Genomic DNA, 23,852 nt, shown 5'->3' on the forward strand with positions numbered 1-23,852 from the left:
CATATTTCAGGAGAAATTTGTAATGTTTCACAAGACACAGATTGACCAATGTTTTATTAAGCCCATGGAGATAATACATAAATTCCAAAGCATTGTATAAAGTAGAACATAAGTTATAACTTATAATTTGAGTTTGAGCACTTTAGATTAATATACTGTAGTCTCATGTAAAAACAATGACCTAAGAAACCAGATTGACCTTTGCATTGCCTTCAATTATGTGTTGACATTGAGAAAATAATGACCTTTATTCTGATCACAAGATGATCAAGCTACTCCTGCTTGTGTAAAATACTGTATGATCTAATGGCAACGGAACAGTTCGTTTGGCTTGAGCTCTGCAATGAAAGAAACCATGCCTGTTCAATAAATAATAGTTGTCGGACAGTGCTGAAACACCGAATGTAAGATCCTTACAAAGCTAATGGCCAAAGACTGGTTGTAAAAGCTGTTATAAAATGAACAGGTATGCCAATCTTTACTCATTATTTACAACAAATAGCCCTGTCATTAGACTAATAACACAAACATACTATACATAAGTATATAGTACAGCAGGCTAAATGACTGATATCTAAGGAGTAAGGCCAGTATGGGAATCACATGTGACCACTTATACAGAAAATTACTTATTTTCAACTGAACATCCCAACACAATCACCATATGAACTACACAAAAGCAGCTCAGTTTTCATATATGGCCATCCCCAGAAACCACCCCACCCTCCAAATAATTTAATAACTACAGTAGCCTGAACAGTGTTCAGCATTAATACAAGAATTCAAATAAGTCATGTATCCCTGCATGACCACGGAATGGAAATCACAATTCAAAAGTAACACTGCTTTTTCTCACATATGGAAATGGAACATTTGTTTCTGAGTCACCCAAAAAGGGAAAAAAAACAATGGCAAATTGGAATGTGTTGCTGTGTTGTTTCTATTGACTAAATAAAATTATAATCTTGAAAAAAAGAAGAATTCACACAAAATTGATAAATGTCTCATTCAATTTAGTCCTGTTGGGGTTTTAGCCACGTTCACATTATGACTGGCCACACCCCCACAGCTCTCATCCTGTGTTCTATGGCATGGTGGGTGACGTCTCTCCATTTCATTTGACAAAGTATTTCCATGCGTGTCCCTCACTGTTACTGCTACTTCCCTGGTGCCGGGGTCACTCGAAAAGGAAATTACACCAACTTCTTGGCCTCAAAGAAGCTCTTAAGGTGTTTCATCTGCCAGATGCCGGTGACGATGAGGATGAGCGTCTGGGCGATGGACCACCAAAGCACACGCTGGTTGGTGCTCTCACTTGTCATACGGAAGCGCTCCTCACGATACTACAGGTCAAGAGGACACAAACACAACATGTTCACAAGTGGTGAATCTGCTAAGAGGCCAACTGATGCCAGATTCTTGGGTCCGATCCCGGGGTGTGTGTGTGTGAGCGCACGCACGCGTGCGTGCGTGCGAGCGAATGAGCGACATATTACACTTCAATATATGAAAAGTAAATTCAACTGTAATTATTTAAATTGAACTTGATTATGGTTATTTTATTGCACCACCTATTCAAAAATAGCCAACCTGCAAGCTCAAAACACTTTTTGCGAGGCATTGTGAGCTTATAGTTCTGTTATTTTGGAAAATGCTTGCCTATAATAGAATCAGAATTAATTGTCATTATACAGAGGTACAACAAAATAACATGTCCAAAATAGGTACACCAGATTGAAAGTGGTTATAAAACAGGATCTTGGCTTCATACTTGATAGATACCAATATTTCAGTCTGGCTCTAGAAATTGCATTCATTGGCAGTACTGCCTCAATGAGACTTTAACCTTTTATTTAACCAGTAAAACTCACTAAATGATTTTTTTTATATTGATACATAGTTTACAATTAATTTAGATAGCTGCAGAGCAACGTTGCTGTCGGGCAGAAGCCAGCTATCTCAAGTTGTACTAATAAATCAGTGTTATTGAACACCCTTTACATAATGTGTGTGTGTGTGTGTGTGTGTGTGTGTGTGTGTATTTGAACCAATGAATAGTATTAAAACGCGCTTCTGAGTCTGACTAAACCTTGTAACTCCATTGGATCCTCAAACGGTTGGTCAAACCACCCATCTTCAGCTTTGGAGATAGTTGTTTTTTCCATCTCCACATTAATGGCAAATGATAATATAAGGACACATTCAAGTATCTGACAATGTATAAAGTCAACATATTAACTTTGATGAGGCAGTAGGCTTTTGTGTTGTTCTGAAAACATTGTTTTTTCATTTCCTCAAAAGTTAATATTTTGGACATGGGCCCAACGGCAGAGATATACTGCATAGTGCATACCCAATGAAATGAAGGCGGAGCAGTACAGCTGCACGCCCCCCACGTGCAAGAGTCATCAATGCGAGTTGACAGCACCCCAACAACTAGAACAAAAGCCCTCTACCTCGCTGCTTTGCATAACATCAGGCTACTCGAGCTTCAGCTAGATGAATTGAATCATCACACCAATTCGTGCAAACGTAGACAGGTATTCCTTTGATGGTTATCAAATTACATGGGCCACCTGTGACCTCTAGAGAGGACCCTACAGGTTCTGTAATCTCTTGAATAGATCCTTATAGAGCTGTACCAGAAACTCACAAGGTTATCCCTGACCGGTTGAAGCAATGTAAGTGTTGTTGTAATCTTGTATCTTAAAAATAATAAAAATAAAAATTAAGACATTCAACTAAGTAAAGACAAGTTGTGTCTTGTGTGACTACTTGAATTGGAGTCTATGTAAATGTTTTTATATAATCAAAATAATAATAATATAATTACATAAAAAAGGTTTTCCATCACGTGTTGAATATGCCTACAGTATTTCAACGAGCACTGAGCTGAGCGGGTATGTGCACATGGCGTGCGCATACAGTACATGTGCGCGTGACATTAAAATATAGTTAGTGATATATAGTAAAAAATCCACAGCACACCGCTGTGTATACAAGACATTGAAAATGAAACTACCACCATACACTGTCTTTCAACCACTCACCCGCTGATAGTTTTGCTCCTTCTGGATTTGTTCAACTTGGTCCAGAAGCTGCCGCACTCTCAGCTGTAGCTCAGTGAGTTTGTCCTTTGCTGCAATCTCAGGGTAGTTGTTGGTATGTTCTCCAACCTGAATATCTAGATGCACTCTCTGCAACAAAACATGCACCTTTTATGTAGCTTATTTGTCACATATAAAAATTGATTAAGATCAATAAGACTGTTAAGAGTGATACGACGGAAAGTTCAGATGGAAAATGACATACAAGTCTCCAAGCCAATAGTATTAGTAACATTGCAGTTACATATTCCTGTCAAAGTTAGAGTAGAAATGTCACTCATACCAGCTTTCCTCCTGCAAACAGAGCCATCTTGGTGGAGTTTGAGTGCAGACAAATCTGATGTTCTCCAGGGGTGTGGGAGGTGAAGGTGAAACGCCCATCTGATCCATACTGACGAGAAAGAATGATCTGTAAAGGGAGTAAGAGAGGGAGCCATTATAAAACAAAAATCTTCAAAAAGTTGCATTTGTTGTTTGTCTGTTTTGTAATCTTCTCACCTTGGCATCTGGGTCCTTAATCTCGACATGCATCCCAAGACCAGGGGTGGCTGGGAGGAAGGAACCAGTCTGCTTGTCCCACAGCTGGGTTCTGTACTTCCCTATCAGAAGTTAGAACCACACAAATGCATGCCATTATATGAGCCATTAATCCAAAAGCAATAAAGAAACAATATGGATATTGGTAAATAAATATCCTACAGACATAGTGCTTTAAATGCCAGGAAGACCTCAATAGCAAATTTAGCATAACAACTTCTAAGCAAAGTCTCGTGGAATGAAAAAATAATGACCGGCTTGAGAAACAATTTAATTAAGCCTTTTTAACTAAGCATCGTTATGGACCAGAGCTAAACTAAGCATATGGAACTATGGATGGAACAATTACAAGTCGTTGCACCTGTCCCCTTATTACTGAGCAGGATGTGTGGGCGGTGCACACAGCCACACACCAGTTCCAGTACGTAGGCCCTGTCTGACTTTCTGCTTGGCCTAGCTAGCTCGCTTGGCTTTCTCAAAAATAGCAGATCTACAAGCTCAAACCGCGTCGCACAGGCAATACGGTATGCTCTATGAGATCGACTATTTTCGACAAACGACACCAGCACGCAATGAACTATAAATCAGGCTTTAGCCTCGGGAAGCTATCTTGGCTTCCTCATTGTAAATCACACGTAGTAGCTTACCAATGACCATGGTCTCATCTGGAATTTCCTCAATGAAGCATTTCTTCTCCGTCTCTCCTATGTGGAAATAGAGCGCGTGACTTGGACAGATCCAAGCGAACATTAAGGAGATCAACCCTGCAGAGATAACCATCATGTAGCTTGATGTTCTTCTCTGGTCCACTCCGCTCTGCTCTAATCTCGCGTCACAACCAGACCCGGTGGAAAGCCGGGTTTCTATTTTACTGCTCAGTGCTCAGATCCGGTCTACAACTGTTGTATCCGCAAATTTCCGCATCCACATTCACGCACGCACTCTGACCGTTTCCGCATCCTCTCTAGATCGGAACTACAAACTGCAACGTGAAACTGATCCCAGTCTAGTCAACTCACACCAGCGGAGAGGAAGGAAGGGCAACGTTGGTGACGTCATCTCCCCACCGCGGAAGGAGGAAGGAAGGGGAATTCCTGAGCTCACAACAAACTGAAACCAACAGGGTTGTTTGTTTCCAGGGGCTAACACAGACACACAGAGGAATGTCTCTGTGACATGATAAGCGAAATGCCCGCCGGGGAGAACCTACACTTCGTTCACTTGGACCGCTGTTCGTGACACTCGACGTGGGTCTCAAATAGCAGCATATCGGGGTGCTAACTTGCTAGCTAAGCGCATAGGTGACGTTAGCTGGCTAGGTAGCTAAGCTAACTAAGTGGATTGTGGGGGACTGACTGCTACTCAACCTGGTCGTTTGAAAGAAGCAGAAAGGGGTAAGGGGCTGGTTGTACAATACACAGTCTATTGTCTATAGTGTTTTTTGTTGACAGATTCATATTTATATACACACACACACACACTTTTATTTTACCTCGTTATGATTAACGTTAACAGTTCCAGCAACGTCATTTTTTATTTTGACAGCTGCTGACAATTGACATTACATCATACTGACAATTTGTCATACTGACAGAACAGGCCTTTGTGTGAGAAGAAGACGAAGTGTTATGAGTGCTGAGCCTCATGGTATCTGGACTGGAGAGATGACGTCATGTTTTTTTTTCTCCCTTCCACTGATAAGCAGCTCCTTTGGATTCATGCTGTTGTGTCAGCAGGCAGCTCACAGAACTCATTTAAAAAGACCGGTTAATGAGAAGTCCAGTAGCTTTCCTCAAAGATAAAGTTGGCATGCAAGTGTCTATCTAAAGTGAAAGTAACATGGATTGTTGGGCCTATATATGTGCAGTAGTAATAACGTGGATGTCAGAGACTATAGTATTAAATGGTGATGTCACTGATGTGTGTGTGTTATACTAGGGATGGTGCAGCCCCAACCAGATGGCCCCATGCAATGGGACATGGCTGGAGAGGAGGGTGGAGGGGCCCTTAGGGTACCACCAGAGCTGGCTGCCAATGAAGTGGTAACTAGATTACTGGACGATAACCAGCAACTTAGAGGTAATGCATAATATTTACGTTGGTCAGAAGTGGCTATTAATTTGAATTATCTGTGTGTAAATGCACTTTGTTAACTCTAAAATGATGTCTCTTTCCCATCTAAAATGATGTCTCTTTCCCATCCACGTGTCTATCTAATGTTTTTCCCTCACTTTCGCATTGCCTCCCTCCTGCTCCACCCCAGAGGCTCTGCGGCGCAGCAACCTTGCACTGCGTCAGCGGTGTGAAGAGATGGAGGGATGGCAGCGTAGGACAAGAGAAGAGAGGGAGTTTCTCAGCTGTCGCTTCCAGGAGGCCAGGGCGCTGGTGGAGAGGCTTGCCCAGGAGAACCACTCCCTCCAGGGGCTGGTGAATGGGCCCAGCTCCTCCTCAATCCACAGCTCCAGCCAGACTGAAGAGCAACAGAGGCGCCTGGCAAGGAACGGCCCTGTCGAGCCACCACAGGTTACACTGACCTCATATCAGTTTACAATCATGACTACTTCTCATGTTCCTGTCTTTATTCCTTCACCTAATACACATGTCATATAGTTTTAACGTAGATTTGTCTTTGTTATTGTTTTTTGCAGACTCTAGATCAGCGGGAGAGGAAGCGTGTGGAGGAGATGGATCAACACACTCAGACCCTTCCACCACGAAGCCTGGTAAGACGAGTGCCCTGTCCATCTTTTAAGGTTTTTGCTCCCATCATGCCGGACTCGAGCATATTTGAGTACTTTGTGTTTGTTTGTATTTCATAATTCAGTGATTTGTTTATTTGTGTATTATGTAACTGGCATGTTTGTGTGTCTAGGGTGATGCGAGCATGCATAGCTCCATGAGTCACTACTCATGGAGTAGTGACTCCCCACTCCCCACTCCCCCCACCTCACTCACAGAGGTCTGGGGAGAGGGGTGGGACAGGGAAAGCAGCCAGGTGAGGCCCCCCTCAATACCAATTAACACCAATCACCATCCCAAGCTCTTAACTCATTAACTGCCGAAGTTTCTCTGGAGACTAATCTACTCTTACTAATCTTTTAAGACCCACAGAATATTTTGTTCTGACTATGTAAACAACAAATATATATAAGAGAGTCTCTAATTGTTAAAAAAAATGTGGCTTTCGCCTTTATTTTGGGACAGACAGTAGGCTGACAGGAAATGGGGAGAGAGATGGGGGGAAGACATGCAGTAAAGGCCGTCGGGATCGGGAATCGAACCCGCGGCACACTGCCAGACTGGAATACCAGCCAAGGTGCCTGGACCACTGAGCCATGGCCCAGGCCGAGAGTCTCTACTTTTATCTGGGAAAAAGTGTTGTTACCGCAATTATATAGCTTATTTTCACCAAAAACGCTGTCTGGGAACGGAAAGCAGAGAAGATTATATTTTTTATAAATCCTACAATACTATACTAAACCTGCTTGGATTTGTTTTGATCACGTTTTTTCCGTTTGTCCTCTGATCCGGAAGCCGTAGATTAACTCACAGGTTGCGGAAGAGCACCCTCTCTAACACTGAAAACACAAAATGACTATGTCTAGTAGATGCGTCAATGGCAGTGTTGGATTTGAAATGACAATTGACAGTCAATGAGTTAATAGTCTTTCAGAACCTTGTCCCTGATGATTTGCTGGCATTTTAGACACTGCTGTCCACACAGCCTACCTGTTAATTTCACTTCCCAGCTTTCACTTTTCTTCACCATGGTTTGTGTCCTCATCGTCCTCTAAAATACTACTGGTATCCTCTTCACTGTTCTTTGATGTTTGTCCTCCATGTCTGAGGGCGGATTCACACTATGGTCCCGGGTATGCACTCGGAACCACTTAGCAGATGTTAATAGTGTGAATTCCGCGCATCGTTCCCGGGAGCGGATCATCCAACTGCATGGGGAGGTTGAATGTTGACAAGGAATGATAATCCGCTAGTGTTTGAGTAGTGCCAGCCGTGAAACATAAACAAAAAAAACACATGCGCTTCTGCAAGGATAAAAATACCAAGGGTTAGTCAGTGACGTCACTGTTAACATACCATGGATACGTACGTTACTTCAAAGACCAGCAGCGCACACTGCTTTGGCTGTGTATTGTTGTTATGTTATTATTATAATTCAAGACACTTCAGGAACACAGCCAAACTTTATTATTTGCTCTAAATCTAAATCTTCCATAGCCCCATAATCCACAGCGCTCCTCTGAGGCACATTCGTATCCTTTCAGTTGATTCTACCACACCCAAGTACACTTCATTCAAGGCCAATGTGAATCATGGCCAGCAGGGACCAGGCAACCGTATTCGGGAGCACTTCGAATCAATCAGACTCAGTGTGAATCCGCCCTAAAACATCATCAGCACAGATCATCAGCACTCACTCAAGTCCTTTTTAAGAACATACACACATTTTGGCCGGAGCCTTTCTCTGTGTAATGATTTCTTTTGCTTTTTCTGCCTTTTATTGATAGGTTGAACTCGGTGTAATGATTACGCTGAGATGAGTCCTTGCATAAGTTTCAGGCTTTCAACACTTGAGAATTGTGTCAGAGATGTAATGCCATAATATGGCTGCCTCAGTGTATCCAATATTGATTTTATGCTCCCCTTCCCCGTAGCCCACAGAGGGAGCAAACGAATTCCTGCAGCTGCTGAAGAGCCACAAAGAAAAGATGGAAGAGGGCATGAGGGAAATGAGGAGGAAGAATGAGGAACTGGAGAAAGAAAGGGAGAAAGAAAGGGAGGAAGGAGAACGAGACAAAGAGTCACTGCGTCGTAGCATTGACCAGCTCAGAGCCAAACTGGCCCAGGCACAGGTAGCCCTCACTCTATGCCCTCACTCTAACTTAACAGATGTGGCTACATACAAGCTTCACTGATTGGGGATTAAAAAAAAAATAATTGTTTTTGTGTTAGAGTAGATCCCAACTGGTGTCAGATGTTTGAGGCCAATGCCAATCACGAGTCCTCAACATTTTCAAATCAATTTGAAAAATGTGTATATTAACCACTTTCAACCAGACTAATTAAAAAAACGGATGTAATCAAAAAGTCTCGTATATCAGCTAGACTGATATAGTTAATTAAGGAGTTAATAAAAATTGTAACATTATTTGAATGCTGTAAGTCCAGCTGATAGTCTGTGATCATAGGGTTTATTTTATATAATTCTGTTTATTAGGCATCCAGTGTTACAGAAGAGGCAGTTCAACATCGTTCAGAGGCGCAGCACTCTTCCGATAGGTATGACTTGATTTACTCCGAAATGCTGAATGCTGCCAACTTTTTGTGTCATGCTAACTCCACTAATCTGCTTTCTCCTCTTTCCACTACTTCAGCGGCCACTGCAAACAGTACTGCTTTTTAAATCTCAATTATGTGGATATCTACAGACTTTTTCCTCTCTGTCAACTAAGTACAACTGCATGCTTTTTTTCTTATCGTTTATGTGTTTCTTTTCACGTAGTAAATTTGAGATGTTTCTCCCTTCTGTCTTCCTCTTTCCTCCTCCTAGCTCTAACCTGGCTAAACTCACAGAACAGCTCCAGGCCACACAGGGCAGGTGAGCCAGTGGCTCTCTGTTGCTGCCTGTCTCTCTGTCACTGTCTTATTTAAGTGTATCTGCCTGCTTTCTCTCTATTTTGTGCCTCTAGCTTTTTCGCTTCCTGGGTGTTTGTTTTGCCGGACCCTGGGGAGGTTAGACTATAATATTCAATGAGTACATTGGTGAAACACCATAGCTTAAACTTGAGTATGTGCTACATCACGTTTCCCTGCTGCAAGCTGCCAAGCTTAAATTCCACTCACCAGCTGACATGCAGGATATCATCCACAATTAGCCCTTCGCTAAACCCCACCCCAAAAAGCGATTGTCCAATGCCAATCCAAATAGTTTAGCAACCGCTGCTATGCAGGGCAAGCTTTTGTCACCTCATATCTGTCAATGTTATTTTGCATGGCTGTGTTGTTGAACACATACACAGCTTAACGTCGGGAAAGTTACACGACTGAGCCACCCTGGTGATGGCAATAATACTAATGACCGTAGTCTTACCGTGCAACATGAAAACTCCCGTCGGACGATCGTTAAAGTTGATAGTTGAATACTGTTTCTCCCTCTGTCATTTCCTTGTATTTCTAGTTTATTGAAATATGTCATGCACATTTGCCCAGTGCATAGCCTACTGGTTGACTACATTTATAAGACATTTTGAAGGTTTTGCTAATGAAATGATCCATTATTTATATGGAGAAACATGCATCTCAATGGGGGAGAAGGACAGCTTGCCCTGTCTCCTCGCTGCTAACGTGCCTATTGGACAAGGCGGGTTGTGGAGGGACTTAGCTAAGGGCATCTTAAAGGACAATACATCTCCAGGGTCTTGCTGAAAGCTTGCCTACTGTGACTCGTTTCCCCCGTGTGCATGTTTGTTACATTGTTAACATTGTATGTTTTGCCTGAGTAGAATATGAAGGTGAATTAATTGATAAAAGTTAATTGAGGATTATCCATGTTATTTTGCCCCAGAATTCTACAGTTGAGGGTAATTGAGTCATCCAGGTCAAGCCAATCTAAGCAGGGTTTCTCTGTTATGTATTGCTGTATCTCCTCACAAAATGAGACCAATCATCAACAGAAACGTAACAGTACTAGTCTAGTATAGAATCAGTCTAGTATAGAATGTACAGTACATGTACACCACGAAACGGCACTGAACAATTCCGTCCCTGGTTTATAACGCTGCTATATAAAATACACGGCAGCAGAGAATAACCCAACAATTTGTTCTCAAAGTGCCCACTTAAAACTGATCAGATCTTGGTTTCATTTGTATAGTTTGAAATGCAGTTTATGTTCCTGACATGTGTGTGTGTGTAGGTATCGGGAGCTGGAGGAGAAGCTTGATTACCTCCAGAAGAGCTCAGCTCAGCGGGACCGAACTGAAGCTCTACTCAAACAGAAGGACAAAGACTGTGCCCAGGCATGTATATGACTTACACCTACAGTCCTGGACTTATTTTAATGTATGACGTTATTTGAACCAATCTGTATGTTGGAGTTACAAAATATCGCACATCTGCAGTGGTTGGAATCCAGTTGCCTTTCATTATTACGAGTCTGTGCACACAGATTGATAGCTTTTTTAAAATATTGTATAAACCAGTTCAATCGGTAGCAAAATATTAAATATACGAAAACCAAATGGAGATGAAACTGTTGACGTAAAAAAGAAACGGGCTTCAATCCAGAACAACATCTGACGCCGAACGCAGAATCAATGATTAAATACATTGTTGTGATATTGAAGGTAGTCAAGGGAGGACTCCTAGTGCCGTCGCTTCCATCCTCCCACAGTGTACTGTAGTTGGTCCGTTCAAGGGAAAACACTGGTTGAAATGATGTGCCTGGGACCATTGTTCCACAGGCAATCGGCGAGGTCAGAGTGACTCTCACTAATATGAAGGTTATAAATAATACTATTTAAGGACAGGGTATTCAGACAGCGTATTAAGGAAGTGTATTCAGACTGATAAAATAGCTAGATTATAATTTCTTCATGGTCAATATGTCACAGTCTAGTGTAAACAGGTTTTTCATGTCCCAGAAGTCATGATATGTCTGTGAGAGGTGAACCTGATTTACATTAATAGTTTAATACAAAAAATGGCAAAAAGGAACTAAAGAAAATATTATGAAAACATAAACTACTATCACAGATGCTCTGCTATCTTTATTGTCTCCATCAGGAGAGGAAACCGCAAACATACATTTACGGATTGTAGCGTTAAAAGCTCATTTCAGATGGACGCATCTTTTCAACACTCAAAATGTTTTCCCTCACAGCCCAAATCTGATTTGCCAGGGTATTAGTTATACTATAAAGACAATGACAACCCACTGCACGTTTGTGCTTTGTTTCTTGTGATATGATTTGTAATGTACGTATCAATCCCAACATTTTGAACATGATATCTCAGTAATACTTGGCACAAACGTCCACTTAGATACACTTGGTTCCCTGTTACCGCATGTTTGTTCCAACCTTGTGAACGCAATATCTTAGGAATACCTTGAGGGAATGTCATTACATTTAGCACAAACATCCACTTGGACTGAAGGATTAACTGATTAGAAGTAAGTGGTCAATTCGACATAAAACACATTCCCTACCTATGAGTGTTTAGACACGATGTGGCGAAAGCTTACAATCGCAAAGGATTCTACTTTCTTTTTTTCAAATAACTACAATCATGTTTTATTGCTGTGAAATGTGCCGCTGCTAACTTACAGGCTATATACTTTTTAGAATGCATGACATTATGTTGGACAGGATAGTGGATACCAGTTCTTAATCGGCAACACAGATAATTTGAATCTCCTTTGAAAAATATCCATGGCATGAAGAAACATGCAAATAGAAGGGAATACGGGATACAGTCGTGAGGGAAGTCTTGGTAGCTGTGTGTGATTTATCTCTTCACCCTTTATGTACTGCAGCTGGCCAAGGACTGTGAGGCTCTGAAAGCCCAGGCAACATCTTTATTAGGAGAGCTGAAAGAGAGACAGAGTTGCCTGGAGAAGAGTGAGCATGAACGCAAAATAATGGAAGAAAAGTGAGTATCGAGTAACTTTGCAGTACAGCTGAAGTATCGCTCTGGGAATGTGCACAGTACATTTCTTATTGTTAATCTATACATTTATTACTACGTTAGCCTGGTCGCGGAAATCGCGATCCATCTAATTTGTGTGATTGGGTGTGGTTTACCAGACTAGGTCTGCGCCATACTATGGGTATTTAAACTTTTGGATGTAGTGTATGAAGTGTTTGGCTGTCTATGCAGGTGCATTCGGTAATACACTCTGAGAATCTGCTCCTAATCCAGATCGCTCTGGTTTTGACATCTGATATCAGTTCATTTTATGAACGTTCAGAGGAGATACTCATTAACTAATAATGCCACCATCTTTTAAAATTCATTCAATTATTACCTGTTCAGTGTTTCCTGCAGCGATTCTTTTTAATTCATTAATTCATTAATTACAACATTACTGACCCTGTCCCTAACTAATTGCTAACTAATTATTCCATTTGGAGCTTGCGTTCTGGAGTTATTGCCATGTGAAAACTGTCTCACTGAAAAACGGGGGTCCCCAGTTCAAATATGATTATTTTGGGGGGTCACAGCCTGAAAAAGTTGAGAACCACTGCTCTAGACTCTGCTCTAGAGTCTAGAGCACCAAACTCTAGACTTTCTCCTCCATTGGTCAGATGCTCGAGATAACCCAGCTTTTTTAAGTCAAGAGTAGTCAGTGACAGTGTACGTACTTTGTGCTCTGGGAGCATAGTATTCTGAATCTTCCAATAGCAACGCACCGACCGTTCTGAATTTCCCAACGAACAGAGAGCACTGAGCACTCCTCTCCAGTGCTCTCAGAGCATATGTCCGAACACACCTTATATTTGCCTGTGCATATGTGACCATATCTATTTGATTGAAATATATTTTTTCTTTTGTATGCAGGCTGTGTAGTAAGGTGGAGGCCCTGCAGATAGCAGAACGGGAGCTGGAACAGCAGCGAAAGCAGCATAACGTGGCTGTGGACAAACTACTTCTGCAGACTCAGAGCTTAGAGACTGCACTCAAAACAGAGCGGCATGTTGTCACAGAGGAGCGGTGAGCTCACTGATAGCTCACCGCACAAATACACTGTCCTATTTCACAGAACTATTAGCTGTAGTACACATATCCAAATTCCAGAAGAAATATAATTTGGCATCTCTATAACCTTGTGCAATTTCCAATCCAACTTTATTTATACAGCACATTTAAAAACAACAGAGTTGACCAAAGTGCTGTACAGTTAGGCATAACAATAATAAAAACATAATGCAATACAGTAATAAAAACATAATACACTACAATTAAACAGGAATACAAAATTAATCATGGTTTAAAAGCCAAGGAATAAAAATTAGTTTTAAGATGTGTTTTAAAAACAGGTAGTGTTGGAGCTAGCTTGACAAGGATAGGTACAGTAGTTGGTTCCACAGTTTTGGAGCAATGAAGCTTGCTGCCCTCTTTGCTTACACTTCGCTTTAGGGACACAAACATGCATTGAAAGATTTAAAAACAAACAATAAAATCTTAAAAATGGATCCTAATATGTACTGGGAGCGCGGCTAGAATGGGAGTGATGTGTTCATATTTCCGGGTTCCAAATAATGCCCAAACTCTGCATTGTATCTACCTGCTCACACACACTATGTGACACTATGTCTGATGCCACACACACACACACACACACACACACACACACACACACACACACACTCTCTCTCTCTCTCTCCTACCTAGCTCCTATATACAATATAGAAGAGCACACAACTTGTTACTTGCTGCCATATTTATATAATAGTAAGTATTATTTACACATTTTAATATTGGATATATACCAAATTGTACTAATTTTGTGGTCCTAGGCAGTTCTAAATTTATTTGCAATTTGAATTCGTTCAAGTAAAAACATATTGATGAATCCAAAAAATGTAGCATAAAGACAGATTTCTGCGTATTCCGTTAATGAATGAGGCCCATTATGTATCTAAATCTATACTGTTTTGCAAAGTCTTGTGCCTATTTCTTTTATCTCTTCCAGGAAAAAGCTGACACAGTTGCAGCATGCCTACACGTGTTTGTTTAGGGACTATGACTCCAAACTAAAGAATGAGGTAAAGCAAACAATACTACTGTACCTTTGCCATTTTTCAAGTGTTTCCTGTCCTAATTGGTCTACTTGTGTGTATGTTCTCATCTGTGCATTCACAATATACACACTACACAGACATGACATATTGCTGTAGGTATACATGCATTGCAGACATACAGTATTTGAGTCCTGTATACTTGCATAGCAGACATATTTGAGTCCTATGTGTGTGTTCTGGGGGAAGCTAGACAGTGCATGACCAATTTGCAAATTGGCTGCCCTATTTTGTTAGAATTAACTTTACAATGTCTGTTGTCACACTCGTCTGAATGAGATGGGTACAGTAATTGAAGTGATGTCCAAACTACAATAAAGAGGGCTGCATATCGAGTGTCCAATTTGGTGCACTACTCTGCTTCAAATAATTCTATTGACCTCGTCAACTAGTATGTGTCCTACTAGGGAGACAACCTCCAACCATAGAGATTAGATACAATAACATTGTATTCTTTCAAATAAGTCTCAGATTGTTGCATTAATTATGTTTGTGTAGGGCTGCAACTATTGATTATCTTCCGAGCAATTATTCAATGAATCGACATGAAAAAATGCAAATACATTGTTTTATAATTTTTTTTTTATATATTTTTTTTTCAATTATCTAATGTAATCCTGGGCGCTATACTTCCTCTGCCAACCTGGGGGAGCAGCGGACTGACCTCATTCTTCCTTCTATGCATGAGGAGTCCAAGCTGATTCTTTTCACCTGACGGGAGAGTTTCCCCGGCCGGACGTAGCGCGTGGAAGGATTATTCCGACCAGTTCCTTTCCCCTCCATCAGGCTCCCCGGCTAGCCAGGGGGAGGTAGTTTAGAGAACAGGATTACGGCATGTTTTTGTGAGGGTACCTACCCTAGGGGACACGGGGAGAACATGCAAACTCCACACAGAAAGGCCCTTTCGCCAACCCCGCCTCGGGTATGGGCATTGATGACGCGGAGGAGGGAACACGCCCCCAGTGCCCACAGCGTCCCCAGCGGGAATCGAACCCAGGACCTTCTAGCTGTGAGGCGACAGCACTACCGACTGTGCCACCGTGACCCCCACATTGTTTTATAATTGACTAAATTGATTAATCTGATTAGCCACTTAATACCTTTATTGGAGTCAGACAAAAATAGCAGAAATAGATTGATTGATTGATTGAAGTATTTATTAACAGTTTGCAGAATTACAGTACATTTCAAGCACAACTCAATACAAAAAACTGAACTGTGAGTGGACGACCAATAAAACACTACACTTGTTTACAAGAGGGTCCACCTTGTTCAATTCATCATAACATTTAGAGACATACAAATATACACTTCTATAAAAAAAACAGGAAATCATCATCAAGGAGATGAGGGGAAAAAGGGGTGGGTGGGGGATTCAGATTTTATGGGGGCCAGTTTCGAATTGCAGCCATCCGTAGGTGCCCTTTTGAGAGCGGTTTTGAAGGAGTCAAGGGATTCGCATGTCTTAATGACCGTTGGTAGGGCGTTCTACATTTTGGTGGCATAGGAGCTAAATTAATTTAGTTGATCTACAAGCATCGCAATGGAATGCGTTGAGCTTGTTGATCTGTTTTTTTTTGCTATGTTGAAAGAGAAAAATGTATACTGAATTTCTTTCCCCCAAGATCAATCAATTAGATTATTAAAATAATTTATCTATTACCTTTTGATAATCGGTTAGATTTATTAGTTTGATGAACTGTTCCAACCCTATTTGTGTGTCATTCAGGGGGGAGACCTGTGCAGCAGACTAGAGGAGGCAGAGAGGGCGCTGGCTCTGAAACAGGATCTGATTGATAAACTGAAGGAGGAGGTGGAGCAGCAGAGAGGCTCCCTAGAGACTGTACCTGTACTCACTGCACAGGTACACAGCTATACACACACACACACACATCGTCACAATTTTGAGTGGTGCAGCAATGTGTGTCCCTGGCTGGCTGGCTGGGTCTGTCCGCCCGAGCACGGAAATAGCGTTTTAGCGTTTGTTGGCCACCAAGTGTCACTGTTGCGCAGCCTAACACACACACACACACACACACACACACAGGCCAGTACAGTACTACAGCATGAGTGCAGTACAGCACCACTCAGTTCAGACGGGTCTGATTTTTAGGTTAGAACCAGAAGCAAGGTGAAAATAAAAAAAGAAGCAAGGTAAGGTAAGTGTAATAGAATTTGACATTGTGAGGACCATTTTCCTGGTCCTCACAATTTTATAATTATGAAAAGATTCAGGTTGGGGTTAGGATTAGACAGTTTGAGATTTGGTTTAGGGTTATGCCTGATTTATACTGAGCTGTGTGCTGGTGTCATGCAAATACCAATCTACTAGCTTCTTGTAGAGTTAGACTTAAAAATGACAAAATAAAAGGTTAAAATGGCCTTAACATGTTTGATGACGTCCTCACAAGTATAGTAGTAATTGTGTTTGTGTGTGTGTGTGTGTGTGTGTGTGGCGTGCGCGCATGTTTACTTACTCAGGCTGAGATCTACAAGGCAGATTTCTTAGCGGAGCGTGAAGCGAGGGAGAAGCTTCACCAGCGGAAGGAGGAGCTTCAGGATCAGCTGAGTCAGGCCCTGGCTGAGAATGAAAGGCTCAAACAAGAAGGAACGTCTCGGTAAGTGCCGCCTACAGGCATCATTCACGCTAAAGATAATGCAGCTCAACTTCAAGGTTCAAGGTTTCTTTATTTTGTCTCCCGAGGGAGAAATTTGTCTTGGACCCCAAGGACCCGCCCTGCAGCATACAGATACAGATACAATACAATACAATACAATACAATACAATACAATACAAGACAACAAAGGCACACAGTGACCCGTACAACATTAAAAAAACACACACCAACATACCTAGTGCAAAAGAGGAAGAACATCACCTCATAACCTTCGACCAACTTGCGATTTTAAGTGTAGAAGGAGTTGGGAGGTGCCTGGTGGCTCGGCCAATTGTAACACTGACCATATGCTCTTTACAGTCGCGAGGACCCGAATTTGACTTCTGTCACCATGTCTCTCCTCTGTCTGCCCTCAGTTTTGTTTCTAAATAAAGTGTAAGATACAAAACTAGTGTTTTAAGAAAAATCTTTCACACGCTATGGAGTATTGCACTACACTGCAGATTAGATAATGATGACTAAAATCATCATGACTACTGATGTTATGACACTCCATTTACCTTGCCAAATCAGTTGCAAGTCAGATTGTAGGTCAGCATGATCTTCATGAGGCTTCATGAGGTGTTCCCGTTGTCAGGAATGGCACATCAAATCCAGATGGTTTATTGTCCTGTAAACTTTTATTTTATTATTATTTGCAGAATGTTAAAGTTAAAATGTGCATGTTGTGCACATCACCACATTAAAAGGAACCCTGGCAAATAAGACAAATATGCCTTAAAACATTATACTTGCCCTCTATAACTAAAATTAAATAATAAAAACACCTAAAATATTTTATTTCTTTCATAAATAGAGAATCTTTCACTCAATAGGATCTGCTCCCGTCGCAAGTTGATGTCATATGTCCATATGTGTTCCAGCCCTATGGAATGTATGGAATGCACATACTAATAAAAAACAACTTAAAGATGGAGTGCCACATTCTTTGTATTTTTCCAGTTTTTCATGTGTTTATGAGGTGACAGTACTTCATTAGACACCCTGGAGTCGTTTTTATGTGCAATAATGGTGTATTCCCTTTGTATTTAGGGTTTCTGCCTGGAGGCTGAACCCTTGATAGTCAAACGGGCCAATGAAATAAACACTGATAGTGTGACGTATAACTATCACACTCACCTACGCACCCCCCCCCCCCCCCCCCCCCCCCCTCATATATATTTTTAAATACGACAACCTCTGTGGGCGGAGTTGCCACATGCACAAGTGTGAATTTTTGAACGACGGCGTGAAGAAATTAATGGATGCGTTGAAGAAACCTTTTAATCAGGTTGTTATGCCGCTCTGTGTTGAATTCAACGTGCACAGGCGGTGCTGGTCGTGAACGTGCATCGCCGTTTTTACTATGGAGTTGTGATTGATCGGGGACGAGCCTTCATGTTAATTCAACACAGTGTGCCAAATAACTAAATGTTTTAAATGGTTGTTTCAGCCCATCGATGTGTTTTTTTAAGACCGTCGTGACAACGGGCACATGTAGATTACCGCGACTGCCTTCAAAATTTTCATGCGATGTTCAGATGGTAATAATTTTAATTAAACCGGCACAACGTACTGACGTGGGTGGGACCAACTCGAGACATCTCAGCCAGGGTCAGAGCTAGCAGCTAGGGTAGCCTACATAACACAAAGCAACTGTTTGTCAATAATAATAATAAAAGACGAATTATCTGTGCCTGTGTGGGCACTGGGCAGAAGTGTATTATCAAGGGAGGAGGACAATGGTGGAGATGAATTAATGCACATTAATGCAAGCAATTATATACCATTTGCAACTAATCCCCATTCCTATTTAGGAATTACCTGTCTGTGTCCAGAGCTGTGTTGCTGTACAGTAGGTACAGACAATTAGACAGCTGTAAGGACTGTGGGTACGCTGCAGCTGTCAGAGGAACTTTGGGGAAATGCATATAAGAGGCAAATGTGTGCAGCCATCTCTGCAATATATAAACATATATTCTTCCATTCCTATCATAAAGTGATGACAAATTATTTGTCAAATGTAGGTCTCCAGGTGAAATTTTGTAAGGACAGGGAGGGACTAGGACAGGTGGGTGGTCTTAAAGTAGGATGCGGAGGGACTGGATTAGGTGGGCGGTGCTAAGGTTAAATTTACGTATACTTGAACTGGTGGGCGTGTCCACATAAAAACATAATTTTAACAAATACTGTACACTTTTTTGAAAAAGTTCTTCCTCCTTATATTATAATAATACCTGATGATTGTGGCACTCCATCTTTAATACTCCCTAAGGATAATATGAGCATCAAAGCAACATTTTAAATATTTTTTTATTTGCACGTGCATTCCATAGGGCTGGACCACACATGGATATATCATCAACTTGCGACGGGAGCAGTTCCTATTGAGTGAAAGATTCTTTATTTATGAAAGAAATACAATATTTATAATATTTAAAATCTAATAGATGGATCATGGATGGATGGATGGATAGATGATAGATAGATGGGTGGATAGATTTTTTTAATTTTTGTTATAGAGGGCAAGTATGATGTTTTAAGGCATATTTGTCTTATTAGCCAGGGTTCTTTATAACTATGAAACAAACCGATTTGACTCATTAGCTTTAGACACTTTAGCTTGATTTGTACTTCATTGCTTGTATCCTGAAAATAGTCAGCCGGATATTTTTGGCATTCATCACGTTTGTAAGATGCGGTATAAATCAGGCTTTAAAGGGAGGAGGGAGGCTCCTGCCAACATTGATGTTTCTTCCACAAAGTTGTTGGACAAGCTGAAGAAAAGTGTGTATGTTTCAGTGCGCGTATGGAGGAGATGCAGCAGAGACACCTGGAGGACTTCAGAGCCCCACGGCCCCCACACATTGCTCCTCCACAAGGTACAATTCTAAACCCAAATGCACACAAAGAAATACCTACAGTATGTTGTATATTACATGCACAGAGAAAACAACTAGCACAGACCCCGTCATTCACTCTACTCAAATTGCTGCCTTTTTTAACTGAATTTCATGTTTGTTGGATAATTGATATTTGACTTGAGGTCAGATGAGTTGCTGGCCAATATTGATGACATCAGGGTTCTTCATATATGGGCTTAACTGCAACAGCAGGTCGCCTTTACTATATATCCATCCCTGATGATGTCACAATGACCTGGGCACAATATATGGGGGCTGATGTCACGTGATGTCACGATGACCTGGGCAACTGGGGGCTTCCTGGGGTGACCAGGGGTCTGATGTCACGTGATGTCACAATGACATGGGGGCTTGCCTGGGGTGAGTGACGTGACAGAGTGACGGGGATTGTGGGTTAGGTGTCGTGACAAAAACGCAAGGTTTCGTAGTGTCGCAATAATTTGTTTACAAACAAGCCGTCAGAGATTAGAATCCAGGGTCTACTTTTCTCCTCCCGTGCTCGGCTCGCCCTGTTCGGCTATATGACTGCTGTCTTTGATCCGGTGGAAATGCCGGAGCACCTGGATGCTGGAGAACAACCTATACGAGCGTGTCACTGTTGTTTCAGCGTGACTTTATACTGTCTCTAAAACACTACATTTGAAGAAACTACTTGTAAAACATTTTTCTTAAATACTGCTATAGACGAGCGAGAGAGAAGTGTGTGTGTGTGTGTGTTTGTGTACTGTTCAGGAAACAGCTTGAAGTGGGCGAACAGCACTGTCCATGCATGCGCATCCTCCATTGCAAGCAGCAGTGCGTGTGTGTGATGGAGAGAGAGGGGACGAGCTTGGTGGGTGTGTCTTGCTTGTTGTACTACCAGAGAGCTCCGCTCCGTTGTTTCTTGAACGGATCAACCCAGCAGTCATAGCCGACGAATGTGTCTCACAGCACGGCCGGAGAAATTAGTCCCTGGATACTGTCTCCGACGGCTTGTTTGTAAAACAACTTATACGTTTTAGTGGTAAATATGCCATGAATTTGCGGCATCTGTGTTCTTTTTATAGCTGCAACAGCTAGTTTTACATTTTGTTTTCAGAAGTCACATTTTCGAGGCGGACAGCTTTCTGTGGTAGATTCAGAGATGAATATGCATGCTCGACTCCACCCCCTCCCCGCACAACAATGGGATAACCACGCCTACATTTCATGTTTCTTTTCATTTCTCAATTCTGATCAAATAAATGACGAGGGGGGGTGTCCTGAACCTTTAATGTATGGTCCAAAGTAAGAGACACTCAGGGAAGGTTTCTGCACACCACATGCGTTACATACTCCTGGTGAAACTTGGAGTCGAACGTAATCGACACAAGAAGACATACGCAACGGAGGGTGAGACAAATTTCTCCCCTTGCGTCACGTCAGATATGTGATCCGTCGCGATCCGTCCGGTTGGGATCGGACCCCAACCCCACGCAAGCAATTGCTTGCGTTGCGTCGAGGACGGCAAAAGTACCCCTGGCGTCCTTTGGCAGCACAGAGCAAGAAGGCTTTTCCTCCTCTGCTCGACCCCTCTTGAAAGAGGATGATACTTCCGCCAGAACATTGAGTTGTAAACGTAAACACGATCGGCATGGATATATCACATTGAAAGTTAAACAGGACAACATGACATCATCGTTCCAAATGTTAGCCCTGAATTTTGACCCAGTCCAGCCCTGGTTTTCAGACGAGAACTCCACGGAATTATACAGCAGAGAACAGCAAGGCGTCGCGGTGTGAGCTTGTAGATTGGCCAGCACAGGCACTGAGGCAGTGGTATATACTTAAATTATGATTATATATTTTAAAACTCACGCTACAGTTATAACTGCATCTCAACTCGTAACAAAAATAAAGTGGCACGTTTATCACTAGGCCTACAGTTTGTACAATCCAATCTGTCAATCTAGTGGACGAATAATTCATTGCACATTAGAGCACATTATAGACCGACACAAACCTACAATAGCAACTCACGCAGGGACTATGTAAGGACTAAAAATAACCTTGCGTTTTTTGTGTGCGTTTGAATCCCCCACACAAGGCACAAATATTCACTGCTGCTTGCTCTTCAGTATACCTACATCAAACAGCCTTGATGTTAATTTAATTAGCTGTAGCTGTCATTACCCTGCTATGAAAAAGGGTCCATTCTATACAAAAGAAGAATCATTCAATGTTTGTGTTTTGTTTTTAATCAATGGACCCTTGTCCTTTTCTGATGTTATTTAACCAAAGTTTTATTGGCATATATACATTTGATGTGTTAATCATATCTCTGTATTTCTGACTCCCCTTACTTACCATTAACCTATGTGTTTTCTGGAGCAGCTTTCAACACGGCGCCCCCTCCCTCTTCGTTTCGCAGTCAGGGTCTTCCCCCAGGGGGCGGGGCTGGGGCTGAGGAGCTGCCCGACTATCGCTGTCCCAAGTGCCAATACCAGGCTCCAGATATGGACACACTTCAGATACATGTCATGGACTGCATACAGTAGCACACAAGCATGGTGCAGCCCATGTTTACACACACACACACACACACACACACACACACACACACACACACACACACACACAAATATACTGTACATTCATTGTCCAATGTGTGACCTCAATGCTCATGGCACAAACAAACAGACGTTCAGACATTCTCCCTTAAATAACTCCCAAAAGGATGGAATCAATACAAATGGCAATCAGATTGGAAACCGAGGCGCCTACAACACACAAAATAAAGTCAATCAATGAATCCATCAGTTAATCCATATGACAATGTTATCATAGAACTGCTCCATACAGTATATTCTTCATCCATGCTACTTTTTCCATGTGTTCTTCAGTTTTGGTCTGTATGCTCGTCTCTACTCTCCTTTCTTTCCCTCCCCACACCATCACCCTCTCTCCTCTTTGCCCAGATGTATTTGTTTCCATGACTCTTCCTGTCATTGCCTCTGAGATGGCAGACTATAAGCTGCCAGTGTGAATCAATGCGTCTTCACTATTGGTGTATGTAGTGTACATTAGCCAACCACTTGCCTGAGCACCTTCTCTCCTTCCTCCAGTTATGTAGTGGCAGGCAGTTGATGTGGGGGGAAGGAGAGTGGGTGGGTATACTGTGACCCCACTATTCATAGTATATGAAAATGTTATGCTTAAGTTGATTACATGATGATTTCTTTGTCCACTCGGAGGTGCACTATTGCCTGCAACAGGGTTAGGGATTGATAAATGCAAAAGAAAATGTGAATAATCTTAGAAAGCTTCGTGAAAGAAAAGGACGGTATATGGAACAAATACTGCTGGTTGTAATCATTGCCATTTACATTACCTCAGTATTGTGTGTGTTTTAATGGCCTTTAGAGATGGGTATACTCTATATAAGTAGAGAGAAAAGTAGGAGTTATGTGTTCCGTGCCTGTGTAAACCCTGGAAACATTACTGCTTTAATCCCTGATTCCCAAAAGACATTTTCCCACACAAACCCATATTCTGTCTATCTTTAACTTTGGCACCTGTTTTTTGCAGATTGTTTAATAGCACATTGAGTTTCCATCTGTTTGTGTGAATATTGTCTGTAATTATAGATTCTTTCGTGCAGAGAATATTGTTTAAAATTGTTGTATTATTCGAGATTTATTAAATACCAATATGAAGCCTATATGATGCATTGTTATGCTTTAATGTCTACAATGGCACGGATCAAGGCGTTGGGGGCGCTCTAAAGGAAACGAGTGGAGTACTGTCACAGGGAAGAGACCATTCTCGACGACGTAGGGGAGCTTGTAG

At 41.8% G+C, this 23,852-nt stretch overlaps 2 protein-coding genes across 6 annotated transcripts; one reads left to right on the plus strand and one right to left on the minus strand.

The window, feature by feature from the left end:
- Window positions 1–35: 35 nt before the first annotated feature.
- tmed4 (transmembrane p24 trafficking protein 4) lies at window positions 36–4,596 on the minus strand. Its single transcript, XM_079494555.1, has 5 exons — window positions 4,292–4,596; window positions 3,606–3,706; window positions 3,391–3,516; window positions 3,051–3,197; window positions 36–1,343 (listed from the first exon to the last, which is right to left on the minus strand). The coding sequence occupies exons 1-5, from the start codon at window positions 4,425–4,427 to the stop codon at window positions 1,194–1,196; spliced, it is 660 nt and encodes a 219-aa protein (XP_079350681.1). The 5' UTR covers window positions 4,428–4,596; the 3' UTR covers window positions 36–1,193.
- Window positions 4,064–23,724, plus strand: ikbkg (inhibitor of nuclear factor kappa B kinase regulatory subunit gamma). 5 transcript variants are annotated; one of them, XM_079494483.1, is made up of 16 exons: window positions 4,899–5,038; window positions 5,583–5,723; window positions 5,908–6,167; window positions 6,293–6,367; window positions 6,517–6,639; window positions 8,318–8,515; window positions 8,881–8,942; window positions 10,579–10,681; window positions 12,199–12,314; window positions 13,224–13,376; window positions 14,359–14,431; window positions 16,194–16,328; window positions 16,946–17,082; window positions 19,924–20,003; window positions 22,398–22,588; window positions 22,621–23,724. In XM_079494483.1, the coding sequence occupies exons 2-15, from the start codon at window positions 5,585–5,587 to the stop codon at window positions 22,559–22,561; spliced, it is 1,818 nt and encodes a 605-aa protein (XP_079350609.1). In that variant the 5' UTR covers window positions 4,899–5,038; window positions 5,583–5,584; the 3' UTR covers window positions 22,562–22,588; window positions 22,621–23,724. The 5 variants fall into 5 exon arrangements, with proteins under 5 accessions (XP_079350610.1, XP_079350609.1, XP_079350608.1 ...); XM_079494484.1 differs by lacking the exon at window positions 4,899–5,038 and adding an exon at window positions 4,064–4,168 and having other exon boundaries at window positions 22,398–23,724; XM_079494482.1 differs by having other exon boundaries at window positions 22,398–23,724.
- The last annotated feature ends 128 nt before the right edge of the window (window positions 23,725–23,852 follow it).

This window comes from Electrona antarctica (genome assembly GCF_951216825.1).
Source record: "Electrona antarctica genome assembly, chromosome: 2".
NCBI lineage: Eukaryota > Metazoa > Chordata > Actinopteri > Myctophiformes > Myctophidae > Electrona > Electrona antarctica.

What these genes read in the sequence shown, in the direction of transcription:
- tmed4 (XM_079494555.1), bottom strand. Translation starts at nt 4,427, where the DNA reads ATGATGGTTATCTCTGCAGGGTTGATCTCCTTAATGTTCGCTTGGATC. An exon ending in AGATGAGACCATGGTCATTG is followed by an intron (nt 3,707 to 4,291) that starts GTAAGCTACTAC and finishes AACTTCTGATAG; the next exon opens with GGAAGTACAGAACCCAGCTG. An exon ending in AGGAGCAAAACTATCAGCGG is followed by an intron (nt 1,344 to 3,050) that starts GTGAGTGGTTGA and finishes CTTGACCTGTAG; the next exon opens with TATCGTGAGGAGCGCTTCCG.
- ikbkg (XM_079494484.1), top strand. Translation starts at nt 5,585, where the DNA reads ATGGTGCAGCCCCAACCAGATGGCCCCATGCAATGGGACATGGCTGGA. An exon ending in CGATAACCAGCAACTTAGAG is followed by an intron (nt 5,724 to 5,907) that starts GTAATGCATAAT and finishes GCTCCACCCCAG; the next exon opens with AGGCTCTGCGGCGCAGCAAC. An exon ending in CCCTTCCACCACGAAGCCTG is followed by an intron (nt 6,368 to 6,516) that starts GTAAGACGAGTG and finishes TTGTGTGTCTAG; the next exon opens with GGTGATGCGAGCATGCATAG.